This window comes from Maniola jurtina, chromosome 15 (assembly GCF_905333055.1).
Source record: "Maniola jurtina chromosome 15, ilManJurt1.1, whole genome shotgun sequence".
In the NCBI taxonomy this organism is placed as follows: domain Eukaryota; kingdom Metazoa; phylum Arthropoda; class Insecta; order Lepidoptera; family Nymphalidae; genus Maniola; species Maniola jurtina.
In genome coordinates, this window is record NC_060043.1 from 13,393,262 (window position 1) to 13,411,690 (window position 18,429).

Consider the following 18,429-nt stretch of genomic DNA (forward strand, 5'->3'; position numbering starts at 1 on the left):
CGCTACCGGGATGTTACGCTTACGAACATTATCTGATCAGGTTAAAGAGCCTGTGGTCGGACGAGTATCAAGGAGGCGGTGCTCAGATGCACTCACCAATAGCGAGCCACAAGATGAACCGTATCCAAGTCTGTTGGTCGAGCTGCACCATGAGGTACACGTTCATACACACGCTGAGGTAAGGAACCAGCGGGACCAGGGGCACCTGCGGAACACAGTGATAATTAATATTAGTACCATTAGAATACAATAGAACGGAAAAATTAAATTCAACTTCAACTGCCGGTGTGCGGTGTGCCTAAGGAGATACTGACCTTGAAGCTAAGGTTGGCGACGCTCGCTCGGGGCTGGCGGTACAGCACCAGCAGGAGGACCAGCAGTATGCCGCCCAGCACGCCCACGCCCACGCCCAGCGATGAGTTATCCGCGTCCCACCGCAGCAATGCGCACGTTATTAGCGCCGCTACGACTAGAAATATATAAAATACTTAATGACCGTGATTTCGTCCAAGTGGATTGAGGTTTTCTAAAAATCCTTATGCCTAAAGTACTTACCTAAAGGTATAAATTAGCCTTCATGTGCGAAATTATTTTCCCGGGATAACTTAGTAATTAGGACGTCCGCCTCCATTTCGGGAGGTTGGGAGTTCGATTCCGAGCATGCACCTCTAACTTATCGGAGTTGTGTGCGTTTTAAGAAATTAAATATCACTGGCTTTAACGATGAAATACATGCAGGCTTGTCACCGCTCATTTCAAAGGTGGCGATGAGTTGCAATCAAATATCACTTGCTTGGTGAAGGAAAACATTGTGAGGAAACCTGCATTATACCTGAGATTTTCCATATTCTTCTCAAAGGTGTTTCAAATTTACCAATCCACACTTGGCCAGCGTGCTGGACTAGGGGCTTAGGCCTTAGCTTAAGCCCCTCTCAGTCTGAGAGGAGACTCGTAATGGGCTGGTGATGGGAATAAAGGAAACAAATATAACTTACAGAATATGCATATGGTGCATTTGGCGATGGTGGAGGACAGCGTTGTGGGGTGCTTGAGACCCAGCAGGTTGAAGGTCTGCCTCGCCACGCTGTAGGGGGTCTCCGGGACCGCCTTGCTGTTTAGCATCACTTGACTCTCTTCCTCATACCTGAGGGAAATCAGCAAAACAGATGAACTTAGGTACACATAGATAGATAAATAGATAAATAGAAAACTATATTGCACACAAAACAATAAAAAATACAAAGAAACTATTGTTAGAAAGGAACGTCTTCTCTATTCCCTTCATTGTCCCTCTCTCGTCGGCTCGCCGTGTTTCGATAATAATCGGTTAGGACTTAGGTAAGATCAGTGAAATACAGATACTCCATAGTAAACTTTTAGTAGTCTAATCTCTTTACATTAGGCCTCTACTAACACAATTAGGTACTTAGTTACTACTGCTCATTATTATAATTATTATTCGACATTCGTCTTCCGACAAAACCCTTGTTAAATTCGACTCGCTCCCTTTTATTCCCGTTCCCGTCTGACGTCACGCTCTATCCGTCAGTCGTTTTTTGACACCCCGATGACATGCATTTCAGGGTTGCTAACAGTCGGCCTCCTGCTGGTCTCCAGGGATGTCCTCATTCCTGGGCTCGGCCTTCCAGCTGAGGGTAATGGACCCCATACCCGCAAAATCACAAGCAAAATAAAGTCATAATCCTAAATTATGGATACTATGATTATCATAATAACTTCTCTAACAGATCAAGGCCAAGCTGTGTTATTAGACTATTTTAATTATAACTATAATTGACTTATAAAATAATTATTCCGATTAGACTAACAATATTGACATCAAATAATAATATATACTGTATATAGGATTAAAGTTGATTAAAGTAGGTACATATTAAACATAATTTTGAAGTTATTAATGTTGAATGAATTGTAATAATAATAATTAGAATATTATTATTTATAATGGTATAACAAGATTGTATTCATGACTATGTTATTGTATTATTGCATACCGAAAGGTAGAATTTGGAGCACCTAACAATAATAGTTTTAAGATCTGTAAACTAACCCGAATTCGCAATAAAGATTATTGAATTGAAAATTGAATTGAATTAGTACTATCCACACAACAAATGACCGTGAAATTTATACAATAATAATTGAGCGATTGAGATCAACATGCTCAAACTTATTTACATAAAAGCTTGATATCATAATCGTATTTACATACTCCACTTTTGTTTTTGATTAATAAGTATTATCTAATTAAATTATTATTATTATATTATATAATTATTAAATTCTAATCATTGTTTAAACCTGAGTAATATGCGGTCGCACTATTAAATTATTCCTAATGTATGCGAAGGAGAGAGCTGGTTTTCCTTAATACAGATTGTCAAAATCTAGCAAGGGCAACCACTTTTGATTTTGAATGTTCAAAAAGTACTGAATGTCATTTTACATTAAATTAACTAATTATAAGAATTGTCAGGTATAATCAACCACAACCTAAACTCTTTGTCTATACGACTAAGTATATAATAAGTCCTCTAATAGATCAGAGTTGTGCTATGCAGTTGCGTTGTGTTATGCACAAAACCAAATGGCAATGAGACCTACACAACATCAGTAACAATGATTTGAAATTGAGATCAACATAGTTAAGTCTAATTCATATGAATATGAAATAAGTTACATTGTGAAGTTATGATCAGCGCCTAAATAATATTAGTCATTCCAAATTCCACACAAAAAAAAACAAAGAGAATAGCAGAAAGGGAAAATTAACTTTTAAACATTTTAAAACAACAACTCAGTTTGATTGGTACATACTCTACGAATTTATATACTATGCTCAAGGTTGGCGTCCAAAGTCACGAGGTTTAACAGATTTGAGTAAAAGTACGTTTATCTATCCTATCCTTAATACACTAGTTAGAAAAGGGATGCTAATCTTATTTCTTGGTTGGTTATCATTAAAATTAACAGGTAAATCAGAATGATCCTCAGGACATTAATGATACCTATCTTCATTATATGTTTACTTATTTGTTTTAACTTTAATATCTGATCTGATTAGTTTTATTTTTTGTTAAAATCTAGATCAATTTGTATCCAAATGTATCTAATAATAAATTAATGCATGTCATATAAACTGCATACAAATCTACATAAAATCATTTATGAAATAATGATTATATCACTTCATTTATAATTAACATTCAAAATATTTGCACGCCGCTACGGTTATACTTATACGCTGCGGTACATAGTTCAAACACATTAGTATTTGAACTATGTAATAATTACCAACATCTTGTAACACACAATATGCAAATAAAAGGATTATTATTATTATTATTATTACTATGTTGCCGAAATTCAAATAAGCTTAGTTAGAATTTAACTGATATTAAGTACTGAACTCAAAACGAGTCACAATAAAATCAATGACGCTGATAATCCTATCGCTTGAAAGACACTGATCTAATTGTTAATACTACTACACACAATCGGATTACTAAGATCAACAAGGTTTTGATAATGTTATCTTTTGAAATAATAGAAGTGACTCTAATATTATTAATAAAACTGTACACATCATTCTAAATCACAATAGTCTTAGGAAAGACATTATGTAACAATATAGTTATAACTTATAACCATTATAAAGGCGCGCTTTCATGGGCAATTCTCAAAACTGTTGTTCAGCAAGACATTTGGGTCAATGTGGCATGAGGAATTTCATTTGCCCGTGTAAGCGTATCTTTAGTGATAGTACACATAAAGATATTACTATTTTGTCAGGCATCCGACCCGAAGATCCGACATCGATTTATCGTACGATATGTACCATACAATTAAGCCAAAATAGCAACGCAATGCATTAATGTCTACGCTTTTGTAGGTAATTATTTTTTTATTTTTTATTTTTGCGCGTGGGACGAATGATGCCAAAGCCTAGTTCATCACTCCTTCCTCATCTTGGTATAGATCGTCGCAAAGCGATAAGGCTGCCAATTGCACTTGAACATGATGAGTAAGGACAAACAGCGCCCAATGCTGTTCCAAGTTGGCGCCTCCAATCCAGTGCCGTGCCACGCCGTGGGTTGCCGCCTCGTTCTCGTGGGACTCGTGTCAATATGAGGACAAATTAGTGGCACAGATGTAGGAAATTATTTAGTAAATACATTAAGTATACCCTGATATGCTTTAATGACGGGTAAGCGTTACTTGATAGTATTATGTCACATCATTATTTAAACTCTGATATAAAGCCGCAGTACAGAGAGCCATAGAGAAGAAAATTTAAACTCTATTCTTCATTCCCAACATAGTATCTACATGTCACAGAGGGTTGACTAGGGAAATGTACCTACCCTCTAATAACGGTAGGCACTCATTTACTATTTTAGATATTCAGTCAGAATGAAAAGCTTAAGTTTGTCTACAATGCAATAATATGGCTCACCCACACCCTCGAGTGGGAGCCGGGAGAAATCTCTGTTTAGAGATAAGCATTTCCAAAGTTACTTAATTTATTATTACTTTGTAACTACAATAAATTTTGGTACCTACATGAAAAATAAAAATATAATAACATAAAATAATATTCTGCTTTGCGTTTAAAATAATAATATTCATTTTTCCTTATGTCAGTATGTATGTATGTATACATAACATATTTTTTTTATTATTTTTTTATTAGGTCTTGTGCTGACATTGAATCAGTACGGTCCGGCAAAACAAGAACATGTATATTACTCGAAAGCGATATTATTATCATTCATAATCAAAATATCTATTAAATCTCTTTTTTTTCTTTAAAGGATACATCAACTTCGACCACTATACTCGTATGCCAACTTCAGCCTTTTTGTCCATGACGTTCAACCAATCGTCGCTATTCTTCAAGAAGTCCGAATTATTGTTCAGACATCATAGGTTGTCACCGCCATGGCACCGAAATTGTCCAGTAAGGTTTTACCAGACTATTATTGTTCGTCATTTTCCAGCCGCTCTGTCAGCCGTTTTCCAGTTCGTTTGCTGGTTCCAATCATATTCTAGATTCCTCATTCTTAGGTTTTTATTTTAATCACCGCGCTGCCCTCGTTTGTCACACTTGGGACAAAGTCAAAAATTTACACTTGCCGTATGTCACACTTGGGACATAATCAAAATTTCCATCTGCCGTATGTCACACTTGGGACATAATCAAAATTTCCATCCGCCGCATGTCACACTTGGGACATACTCAAAATTACCATCTGCCGTATGTCACACTAGGGACACAGGTCAAAATCCTACCGCGTCACACCTGGGACATTTAAAATAAACTATCTTTGACACACTTGGGACAAAGTATATTCAATCAAATATTCTTAGCAACCACTGCTTGTCACACTTGGGACAAGTCCATACATAAGCCAGTACTCTTCTCTCTCAGTTGTCAGTTGTCACACCTGGGACATTATTTGTTTGAATTTATATTATTCTTTGCACGACATCTACTAGGCACCTCATCATTACATCGCTAATCTTGTCACAACTGCTACTTCTGTTTCGTCACTACTTCTACCACTGCAACTGGTATAATCTTTCACAGTTGAAAGATAAATCTAACGTGACCCCGTGTTTACACCAATCAGCAAGATATGATAATATAATATCTTTTCGGAACAACTATGAAGAACAGCTCACGAAACTTCCATAGCCGTAACTTGGCCTCAATGCAGACTTTCTACTTTTTATCAAGTGTTCTATTCAGTTGCTTCGGTTTGTTTAAAGAGTCTAAAAATAATAATTGCATGAATTATACCATACACATAAACCATAAACATTATACCATAACAATATTAAAATGTTATAACATTTTCCCAAAATTCGCTTTACACACCCGCCGGAAGCGATCACATGAAATAGATAAAGGTGTCAACGATTATGCCATAATGTATCCCATTGATCAAGTAGTACTCACTTCAGTCTCCTATTTATTATGCTTAAGCCTTTTATTCCAGTAGGTATTCCAGCAATAAAACTACGAATAATAAATAGTTGTAATAAGTCAACATTTATTTTTCATTATGATCTGCCAGGAACTAAGTTTATACCTTAATGCTTATCCTGGCTTTAAACCCTATGCACGCCACTGCATACGTTTATACAAAACTTGCTACGTGTTTGCTCTCTTGTACTTTATTTGATTAATGAACTGAAGAACCTAGTTATCAAGCCCTTTTATCGTCACTAGCCTTAATACTCAACTATTTGTGGAGTACCTACAGCAATAATCATCTTTAGTGCACGGTGTCATGTCTGATAATTTTTAAAAATTTATTGAGCAACTTGTTCCAACTTTTGACATAACAAAAAGGAACACACCCTTCTTGTAAAACCTCTTTCCCAGGGTCGATCATTAGTATATGTATTTACCCTCTACATAACAATATCGTATGCTTGATAAGGTAAACTGCTTCTAGCGGGTAAATTAATTAAAGATCTTCAATATGTAACAGTTAAACAATTTAAATAAATGAAATGAAATTAGCTAGTCAACGACAGGGCAGTACAGGGAGAGAATATGTCTCCTTATTGCTTACATGGTGGATCTCGCAGGTTTAATATTTCCACTTGTTATTCATACTCTATATGCTGATAATAATTTTATCAGTTGTCATTCCAGATCTAAACCTAAGTCAGATATCGATTTATTCGTTTATTACTTATATCCGAGGACAGGGATATAATAAAATTAAGTTTGAGTGTCTATTCTGAAAATTATGATTTCCCGGAAATCTCTATTCTAGAGCAACCTCGTGTGTTGATAAGCAATATAAGAAAATAATAAAATACAACATCGCAGACCCAGTAATACAATTGGCACAGTTACTTTATTTTAAGAAAAGATATCTTCGTCTTTTTTTTTTTTGTTAGATATTGCTTAGTCCTGCATCCCTTAGCCCTTTGACAGCCAAGGGACCCATTTTCCCCTCCTTTATTTGTGTATAAACATATATTTTTGTAAATTCAGGAAACCCAAAAAAAAGGTGCACGGCGTCCCTCGTAGTAGGGACGTAGGGTTCATGTACTATCAACCGTGTGGAATCGCACGTTGTCTAGACTGTTTTATTTGTAAACTTTGATTCTCTATTCTCTATGAACTATTCTCATGAGCAATCACACGATACTAAAGAGAACACCACTACCATCTCCTTTTCCTTCTTGTTTTTTTTTAATCCGTTTATTAGAGCCTTTTGCTCAAACATATCAGACTGAGACATAATCAATAGGATATTTGATCAGTTACTAGATATCACTTGTATAAAATGTAATAATTTGTAATAATGCTCACATTTTATATCCCAATTACATGATAAAAGCAAGATAAGAACTACAGAACCCAAAGAACCCATACTCTGCAGAAGCTTAACAAGTGAAACTTCTGTTTTAAGCAAACTATCAAAATTGAAGATTGATATTATTAAATAATTTTATACCTAAATTACACAGAGGTTTGATTAGGTATTATTATATTTTCGCACAAACTCTGACTACTGCCTTTTATGCTGTAATAATCATTTAAATGATTGTAATAATTTGCTCTATTATTTCTTAAAGTTATTTATTCTATAAGTTGTGTAACTTTCAACCATTTTCATTGTATGTAATAAGTACCTATGTATTGGGTAAATATATAGTATGGTTATTTTCTCAGACATTCAATAGATCACATAGATGATTCCTTATGTAGATAAAGTTCTCTCTAATTTTCAGCTCAGCTAACTTTTACTTAAGTAGGTATAGAAAACAGTATCAACTATTAAATTTATATTGGTACCAGTAATAGCTACAGTAAATATTATGATGTACATACTTGGCAGTTCAGTGAGTATGTTTTACAAAGCCTAAAGACTGTGATTTTTATTTTATATATTATTTATTTATTTTTCCTCTAAATTCTAATAATCACAAATGTACATAATCTAATAAATAAATCTAGTAAAATGTAATAATTAGTGGAAGGGGGTTTCAGTTACTTAGACTTCATTGTGATTTGATAGTAATAATTCAGAGTTTAAAAGAACACTCTTGGACCCAAAATGTGATATTCAACACCTACATTCTTTTTACAATTTATTTATTATATTCTTGCAGCCAACATCCTCACTGTCTAAATAAGGTAAAACATTTGTGAGTGCCACCATTGCCTGATAAACAAATATCTAATTCAATTCTATTTGATATTTTGAGTTGATGTAATCAGTTTTTGTTTTAGTTCAATATAGGTAATCATGATTCAACTCCTTTACTTTCATAATGCACCTCAAAGCTTGGTCGTAGCAATTTTAATTTATAATCTACCCAAAGATAACTTACAAGATAAAATACAAGAATCTACATACCTATGTGCTTCTGCGAACATGTGTGTTTTATGTCTTTCTGTTCCTGGTTTGTACATACCTAGTCAGATATGAAACCTGTAATGTTTTCATCCCCTATACCTACTAGGTATTCAAAGCAAATTAATAATTCTAGTTTGGTAGGTACTTCCAGATTCAGAACGGGTTCAATGTTGCGCCAGCATAATCTTGATTTGCCTAGTGAACCTAGAGTGGACCAGTTGATCTGCCCCAGGTGAAATTTTTAAAACCTCTCCTTTGTGTCCAGTATCAATCCAGTAGAGAACTCATCAAATATCTGTAAGGCCATGTCTGCCACGGGCTCGAACCCAAAATTTGATGTGAGGTGGTGGGTAATGATACACACCCACACATATCTCATCACATGAAGTTTCTACAATCTCTTCTTTATACTGAAAGCTTGAAACTGAAACATTATTGTGTGTACTGTGTAGATATGTAATCAATAACCATACATATTTTGAGGTATATTTACCTCCAAATATTGGAATTATTTAATTCAAAGTTAGAAACCTTGATTACATCTACTAGATAAAATAAATTTGTATCAATTAACCTTAAAAAAAAAAGAAATTGTCACATTCAAATGTAATACTGAATGATTAAGTATGAATATTCTATTGTATTTTATAGATAGCATAGAGGACCATATCCCAACTCTTCCTACTCTAAGATGGAACCTGTGCTCAGCCATTAGCCTTGACAGGTTGATAATGCTGATTGAATTTCCCAAAGATACATCATACTCTAGACAAGCCAAGCTCATACATTCTGTATTTTCGCAAAAATTACGTTAACTAACATTTGAAGAAAGTAGGAAGTTTATAAGTATGTTATTATATAAAACAACCATAGCAAGACTGTATATTCTTGTACTTTATAGATACTCATGCAGTGCCTGTGCAGGACTACATCTTAGCAATCTGCCAGCCCTCTATATGTCACTAGTATTTCCATCTTAGCTGTATGTTACAATGTGACTGCCATCGATACATCCTTAGAAGTTGCATAAAATTCGAAAGCTCGGTACAGCTTAAACAATTGTTATAATTTTACTAACACCCTAATCTCTACTTAAACTATGTTTCAATCAAGGGTTCCACCACTTGTAGTCAATGCACACTTTTAGACACACAAATAGACTTTATGTCTTTTATTTCTATTTCTGCACTATTTTTCTCAAATTAAGAGTAGAATAACTAGTAAATCTTACTGAAATAACTGACAATATGTCTACACAATACTCACACATAGAAATTACAACTTACTTTGCCCATATTTCTCCTATTCGAAATGAAAAGTTTGTGTAGGTAGGTACTGGACAACATTTGTGACTGTCTGTAGGAAGTTAGGAACTAATCTCCACTCTGTACCTTCCTTCACTGATGAGTAGGTACATTTACAGCTTCAATATCTCAGTGCTATCAACTACAAACTAGGTATAGTAACTATTATGTAGTTGTATTCGCAGGCAAAGCTAGTGGCTAGTCAATAAATGGAAATAGGTAGCTTTTGCCACACATTTGGTGTAACTATAGATACCGACCTTGGTACAATCCAACCAACTAATTTAAAACATTACATACCAGCTGTGGGCTGAGGGTTTTCCTTCATCTCTTATCCCACTTCTGATGTTAGAAAGGAACGTCTTCTCTATTCCCTTCATTGTCCCTCTCTCGTCGGCTCGCCGTGTTTCGATAATAATCGGTTAGGACTTAGGTAAGATCAGTGAAATACAGATACTCCATAGTAAACTTTTAGTAGTCTAATCTCTTTACATTAGGCCTCTACTAACACAATTAGGTACTTAGTTACTACTGCTCATTATTATAATTATTATTCGACATTCGTCTTCCGACAAAACCCTTGTTAAATTCGACTCGCTCCCTTTTATTCCCGTTCCCGTCTGACGTCACGCTCTATCCGTCAGTCGTTTTTTGACACCCCGATGACATGCATTTCAGGGTTGCTAACACTATAAACTAAAATTAATTGTAGGCAGAGCCGGTTTTATTGCTTTTTTTACTCAAGTACAAGTTAGCCCTTAAGTGCAATCTCACCTGGTGGTAAGTGATGATGCAGTTTAAGATGGAAGCGGGTTAACCTATAGCAGTTTGGTTTCTACATGGCATCGTACCGGAACGCTTAATCGCTTGGTGGCACGGCTTTGCCGGTAGGGTGGTAATTAGCCACGACTGAAGCCTCCGACCAGACCAGGCAAGAAATTTAGAAATAATAGAATCCCATATCCCAGCCGGGATTAAATGGAAACCCCTCACTAATAATATGTGTGTAAAATACTTATTATTATTTTACCTCAATATAAGCACGCTTGTCGCTACAATGGTGTAAGCCAGGAGCGTTCCTATGGACATCATGTCGATCAGCTGGTTCAGGTTGAAGATGGCTGCCATTACCGCTGGAATAAAACACATTTCACTTCATTTGGTGAAAGGGGTTTGGAGGATACGGGAGCTTTTGCGAATGGCGAAAGGCCAGTGGACCCAAAGAAACTTCTTTGCGACAAGACCAACGAGTTTTGGGCAGCCAAAAGCCCGAAGGTGGGATAATAAAAGTTAAAACTCACCGAAGAAAAATTAAAAAAAAAACCTCCACCTCCTGGTGGAAGTTTTCTGCCTAGTTTTGATGGCTGCTGGAGAGCAAAACAAGAGTTCTTTTAAGTCCATGTCATACAACACTGGACATAATGAATATGAGCCGAGAAGATCTTTACTCACCAGAAAGACATCCGTTCACAACGGTGGCCAGCAGTATAGTCTTCGTTCTGAAACCGATGGCTTCCAGAAAGCGGAAAGCGCACCATCTGCAGCCTTCATGTACAGTACCTACCACTAGCAGAGCAACATGCAAGAATGAATTGAATGAATGAATGAATCTACTTAACCTAGAACAGCTTGTTAACCTTAGCCAAGAGTAGAGCCTTTGTCTTGCATTAATGTCTGCAGGTAGCGAAATAGTATTCCATCTGAACATATTGCATACAGCACTAGGCGGAAGAAACATGTGAGGAGATCTCTACTCACCAGAGAGGAGCCCACTAATGACTGTAGCCAGGAGTGGAGTCTTCGTCTTGATGTTGATGGCCGCTAGAGAACGGAACAGCACACCATCTGAGCCCATGGCATACAGCACCCTGGGTAGAGGGAACATGGCACCAAGCAGGCTGGTGCAGAGCGCGAATATTGCTCCAACAGTCACTATCCACTTGATTACCGGCATGCCTGATTGCTCGAACACGTGAGGAAACGGTGCATCTGCGTCCTGAAATAAACCAGCTGTCTCGAGTCATCTCAGATATCTTTTTTGGATGGGTAAGGAACAGATCAAATCCCAATTTCTGCGATGGAGACAATATAGGAAGATAATAGAGGAGTTAGATAAAAGTGATGACATTATGAACACCACAGAAAAATGATTTTCAGGGGGACCCCGAAAACAGTTGAAGAAAATTAGCTGGACGAAAAATAAAAAAAATTAACACCTTAAAATAAGGACATATAATTATGTTGCAGAGGAAAATTGTAGAGGAGAATAAAATATACAGTGTTGTAATTTATGCCTAAGTAGGTAAGTAGTGCCAAAAATAAAATATAGGTTAGGTATGTCTCACAAAGTGGACTACACATTTTCGGAGGTACACATTCAAACCCACTCAGATTTGAATTGTCAAACCAAATCTAGTAAGTTATAATAATCTGGTAAGTAATATTCTGATACCTACGTATTTCCAGTTTGCACGTGGATCGTTCATCATTACTACTTACTTGTAAATTTTTATTGATTCAAGTGTTCATTATATAATTTTCCGTGTAAATTAAATTCTTTAGGTACTGAATTATAATATTGTCAAATTAATATTTCTATTATTACGTCATCAGTTATGTAGTGCGCAAATATAAAATTTAAAAATGTTTTTAAAATGCCATAATAGACTAGTTCTCGAATTTACGAATCTTTATTGTAAATATGCAAAAATATGGCGCTCGCTGCGTTCGCACTTTTCTATTGCATAAGTTGATACCTGGAAGTTCGTTCGCATTGATTTGGATTTTTAAAATCCAAATCAATGCGAACGAACTTCGCTTCGGTAATCGGGTAAAAAGAATACAAACCTGCAAATAATAAGGCCACATCATCGTCAAGACAGTCGCGATGGTAAAGTACGACACGAATATGACGACCAGCGACATAACGATTGACAATGGTATATCCCTCTTTGGATTCTTGGCCTCCTCTCCAGTAGTGGCCACGCAGTCGAAGCCCACGAAGCCGAAGAAGCATTTAGCAGCCCCTGCCATGACGCCAGCCACCCCCCACGGCATGAAACCTCCTTCGCCAGCTTTGGAACGGTATTCTTCTGGTATGTCTTCAACTTTGATCCTCCAATTTGCGGGATCACCTGCAATAGTACATAATGGTTATAAGTATTATGTACTCAGTCTCTGAAAACACTTAGTCAAGCAACTCCTGTCAAAAACGGAGGAAGTTCTTAATCCCTTTCTATAATAATATCTCAGTATAATAACGGTGGTGGCATCGAAGTAAATTAATTTTATCAGTACCTACCTTTAGAGTTAAAGCTGCTGTACTTATTTCAAACAAAAACGTATAACATGAAGCTGCCTAACACGACATGACTGTGGATTTTTTTGAATTTTAATGTTGTAATTTGTAATGGAAAAAAATTAACTCTAAGCAGATGAGTCAGCTCAACGATTCACTTATACCTACTTATCTTTTTTGAATCAAGTGGATTGCTATAAGTTGTCGAAGGTTAGAGGCATTTGCTTCTTTTTTTGAATACAGTAGGTAAAAAAGATTTGTTCTAACTGACTGACTGATCTATCAACGCACAGCATTAATGACAAGGGGGTTAGAAACTTGGTATTTTGACAATATGACGTAGGCTGTCACTAAGAAATCCGAAATCCTACCCTAAGGGGGTTAAATTGGGGATGAATGTGCGTTATTCATTAAGTTATATCACTGATAATTAGTATTTCGACTTTTGGTTAAAAATGAAGAAATACGTTTTGCGGGATTTTGAAAATCTCAGAGAATTTGGTAGTGAATATTACAAACTATTTAAAGCTGTAATAATAGTTCATCCAGAACTTACTTTTGATAGCACCCGCAACGACAACTATAATCACCGTGGCCATATTGAGAGCAGTAAAAACATTGTTCAGTTTCGTTGACTCGCTCACACCGATGCCAAGTAGAACTGCAAAGAGAGGGAGAGGATTAATGAAGATCAAACAAAGGTGTCCCAAGAGTAGTATTATGACTTATGAGGCGTCTCTCATGAGGCCCTTTGTACTGTAGGTACAAAATGCATCTAGATACTTATTAACAGCTTAAACTACATTGGGTCTAGAAACTTAAGATTTAGTATAAATGAGTACCTAAATTTCCGTTAAAACGTAGAATCCCACTAAGAAATAATTTATTTATGGAAATTCCACCCTTAAGACCTTAATTTGAAAAATACAAAATCTTGTACTTACTCGCTATAAGTAGCACTAGACCAAATGCGAAGAAATCCGGGTAATCAGCCATAAAAGGTATCTTTATTGGCGCAATATCGGCCATAGTTTTGGCCATGGTGTTATTGCACAGGCTGTCTATGTAGTTGGCCATGCCCTTGGCCACGCTGGCAGTGCCAATGACGTATTCGAGGATGAGGTTCCAACCGATGGTGAAGGCTATGAACTCTCCGACGCTGACGTAGCTGTAGACATATGCGGAACCCGCTTTAGGGACTCGGGATGCGAACTCTGCGTAGCATAGCCCTGAAAAAAGTAAGTTTTTCACTTAGAATTTAATTTATAGACTAGCGCTTGGCTGCAATCAGACCTGCTGGCAAGAGATGATGCAGCCTAAGATGGAGTGTGCTTACCTATAAGATGCCTATTTACTCATGGCTTAAAGGTATTTATATGTGTGGAGTGGGAAACTGATGCCGGAATGGCGTTCCATATTATAGTTAGAAACGAGGAAGTAAATCGCTTCGTGCCGTGTTGAAGAGTGACATTTAAAAAAAAATTAAGTGAAAATCAAAGAGTTCCCACGGGATTTTTAAACCCTAAACCCTCTCAGACAAAGTCCCGCATCATCCGTACTAATATTATAAACGCGAAAATGTATCTGTCTGTCTGTCTATCTGCTAGCTTTTCACGACCCAACAGTTTAACCGTTTTTGAGGTACAGAGCTCACATCCCGGGGAAGGACATAGGCTACTATTTATCCCGGAAAATCAAAGAGTTCGCACGGGATTTAAAAAAACCTAAATCCACGCAGACGGAGTCGCGAGCATCATCTAGTTAGTCCAGTATAATAATGGCATTTTCTATAATAGATTACACAATATAGCAATATTAAGTAGGTATTCAACAGGCAGAACAAGTGTATTAACCTAAGTGGTTTGTCAATGACCAACTGGCACACTTTATGAGGTAAAATATTAGTATGATCTTAGCAAACTACCTACCTGTACACAGACACTCATCCGTTTAAATTGTGTTATTTTCGAAAGAAATCCTTTCATATGATATCCCACTTGGTGTATTAATCTTACTTTGAAATTTGAAAACTGTTTATTTATGATCACATTTTAATTTTATTGAGGTAAATATGTGTCACCCTGAGAAATTCGTTTTCACATAAGTTAAAATATAATTTAATTTAAGTTTAACTAAAAACCTTAAAAATATAATATAATGCATAATATAATACATAATATAATATAATACATTTTAATTAAATAAAGAGGCAAATGTGAGCGCGGATGTTACTACCTAGCTAAATTTAATATTTTTTTACTTATTTCACACAGGTTTATTAAAAATATCTATTTGTACCTATTTGGTTGCCTTCACTAATAATAGATACATATTTTTAGTGCTTAATACGAGTATTTATTCGTCCAAGTGCCTGTACATTCTAAAACAGATTTTTATTTATTTTTATACATAATAGTTTTTAATTTATCGTTCAAAATGTCGGAAAAAATACCCGAGTAAAGAACCCTCGGTTCACAAGTCTGACTCACACTTGGCCGGTTTTGTTTGCCAACTCCTTAACTTATTTCTTACCAGCAAACGCCGAAGCAATAGCAGCAACTAGAAAGCTGAGGGTCACGGCGGGTCCAGCCACGTCCTTCGCGACCGCTCCAGCGAGCACGTAGACCCCAAGCCCGAGGGTGCTTCCGACCCCCAGAGCTGTGAGGTCCAGGAGACCCAGACATCGTGCGAGCTGGGTGGAGTTGTCGCCGTCATCTAGTTGCTTACAACGGCGCAGGACGTTGAAGATCCTGATACAGCTCATCTTGAAAAAAAAAAAATATTTATTATTAACTAGGTGATGCACGTAACTTCGTCCGCGTGGATTTGGGTTTTTGAAAAATCCCATCGGGACTCTTTAATTTTCCGGGATAAAAGTTGCCTATGCCAATTTCAAGGACGCAAGCTACCTTTGTACCCGTACAAATTAGTTAACCGGATGGGAACTGGATGGATGAGGGGATGCTCATTTTTTCAAGTTAGGTGCAAATGAATTTTTTTCTTATTACTACTTAGATAAGGATGGTACTACCTATAGCTTAATTAATACCTAGTACTTAAAAATATTCAATTATTTTTCTAGCGTCAATCGTAGTTATTAAGTATTGGTACGAAACAAAGGATCGTAAACTGGGAATTACCGCTCTATTGATGATAACTATTGATAACACTACGTTTAGCTATACGGCAATTTCGTGCAGCCTATTTTAATTTCAAAAATATGACATTAACTCATTAGATAACACTAGTTGACCCGCCCCGGCTTCGCGCGCGGAAAATAAGGGCATGAAATATGTGTTATACTTACCTAATAGAATCTACCTAGGTAGGTACTTATAAACATTCCACGTGAAATGTTCTAAATACAACGAAACCCGTATTTAGTTGCACTGACAAATGGTACGGAACCCTAATAAAAAGGTAAGTATTTACAACTTGACATTAGAGTGTTAGGTAGGTATTACCTACCCCTGATTAGGGAAATGTCTGTTATCTTTGGGTATGACATAATCTATGTGAAGGGCAGTAGGGCCACCAGTGTGAAACCAGGTGCATGAGCTAGTTTCTCCTAACAGCCTTAAACCAGTCATGGTTATCAACTCAATGATGATCATTAGTATGCAACATTGGAACAAGCTACTGTCACTCATGTAGGGTTACCACACGGCTGGAGTTTTCTAAATATGTCAGGACTATATTTTTGATTCCTCAACTGTACTTCAAACTGTTTTTAGAAGTTCCTATAGGAGACCTAGATGCCCAGCTGTGGACATCTGTCGGTTGATAATGATGGTGATGATGATATTTTTTGTTATTTATATTAAAAGTCAAAAGAGTTTGTTTTGGTGACGTCGTGCTGGAACGAATAAGTTGATTAATCCAAGTCGGTATCTGGATGGGTGACTAATTTTAGAGCATGTGCCTTTGAGTTCAGTCTAGTTATTATCATTTATCATCTTTAATTTTAGTACTTCAGTAATGCTGGAAAGCAGCAAGCTGAGATCTATGGAGATCATTTTGACTTTGTTCAGACTTAAGACACTGTTAAACCGAGACAGCATTATACCGCTGGCATAAATCTGTCTCATTTCAATTGAAACTTAAGTCTAAGCACAGGTTAAATCAGATAGATACACAAGTAGATTTCAACCTAAAAGAGGTTCTTGATAAATGATGATTAATTGATGTCATCATAAGTGGGATAAAAATCTGTTGTCAGGAATGGTCAAGCTATTTGTATCTAGTTAATGGTTACCCTACACTCAGCTGTCTCTTAAGGTTAACAGTGAAGTAAGCGTTACTAGAGTTAGCTAGCGTTACGGTCAAGGTTGTGTGACGTCAGTCGTCACGACTCACGACTCTTTTGTGACTATCACGGTCACGCTTGACTACTATCTCATCTGCCTCAGTCATTTTTAGGGTTCCGTACCTCAAAAGGAAAAACGGAACCCTTAAGGATCAGTTTGTTGTCTGTCTGTTTGCCCGTCTGTCGTGTTTGTCAAGAAAGACTGAAGGCACTTTCCGTTGACCCAGAAAAATGAAATTCGGCAGGTATGTAGATCTTATATAGCACAAATAAAGAAAAAAAAACGGAAAACTGCGAATTTGTGGTTACAATACAAAACAAAAAAAATTAAAATACGGGTTTTATTTATCTTTCTTTCCTTAAAACACACTGAAGTTGCCCACGCACTTGAACTGAACTGCAGCTGAACCGCGCCGCGCGGCAGTGACGTACGCGCGTCGCGGCTGGAGAGAATATCGTGCGGGGCGCTGACGCGACGCGCAGTTCCGCTGCAGTTCAGTTCGAGTGCGTGGGCACCTTGAGTGTGATTATAGCAAATCGCACCTAAATGGGACTCCTTCACGGCAAGCCTTCCGAAGGTTTCGCACGTTCGAAAGGCTGCCTGCCTACTACATTCTGGTTACCCTACACTCAGCTGACTCTTGTTACGGTCAAGGTAGCGGTAGTTACCTCCAAAATCACAAATCCCTTTGTAATCACCATTGTCACGTTTGACTACGATATTTGCCTCAGTCATTTGTATTACAAGCGGCACTCACAGTCCACACCAGTGACCATACCTTGTGAAGGTCCTGTCTGCCGGTTACCCTACACTCAGCTGACTTTTGTTGCGGTCAAGGCAGTGTGACGTCACCAAAGTCATGACTCGCTTTGTCCACCACCGTCATGCTTGACTACGTTCCCATCTGCCTCAGTCATTTGTAATACTTATATTCTGTTACAATCTGCATGTCCATACAAGACCATAAATTATGCCCCTGAGTGGATATCGGTTTTTTATTTCCTTGAGAACTTTCTAATTTTCCAGGTTAAAAAGTAGCCTATGTCAGTCAGTGGGATGCAAGCTATCTGTGTGCCAAATTTCGTCAAAATAGGTTAAATGGATAGGCCTTT

At 37.0% G+C, this 18,429-nt stretch overlaps 1 protein-coding gene across 2 annotated transcripts in view; it reads right to left on the reverse strand.

The window, feature by feature from the left end:
• LOC123872541 (cationic amino acid transporter 3) overlaps window positions 1–18,429 on the reverse strand; it is a 33,951-nt gene that overhangs the window by 2,572 nt on the left and 12,950 nt on the right. The window contains exons 2-10 of one of the 2 annotated variants that reach the window (XM_045916865.1): window positions 15,543–15,775; window positions 13,955–14,239; window positions 13,567–13,671; window positions 12,560–12,846; window positions 11,471–11,708; window positions 10,743–10,845; window positions 996–1,144; window positions 315–469; window positions 97–205 (exon numbers count right to left, since the gene is read on the reverse strand). In XM_045916865.1, coding sequence (XP_045772821.1) covers window positions 97–205; window positions 315–469; window positions 996–1,144; window positions 10,743–10,845; window positions 11,471–11,708; window positions 12,560–12,846; window positions 13,567–13,671; window positions 13,955–14,239; window positions 15,543–15,774 — 1,663 coding nt within the window. In that variant the 5' untranslated portion in view covers window position 15,775. The remainder of the gene's footprint in view (window positions 1–96; window positions 206–314; window positions 470–995; window positions 1,145–10,742; window positions 10,846–11,470; window positions 11,709–12,559; window positions 12,847–13,566; window positions 13,672–13,954; window positions 14,240–15,542; window positions 15,776–18,429) is intronic. The other variant, XM_045916864.1, reaches the window with a different exon arrangement.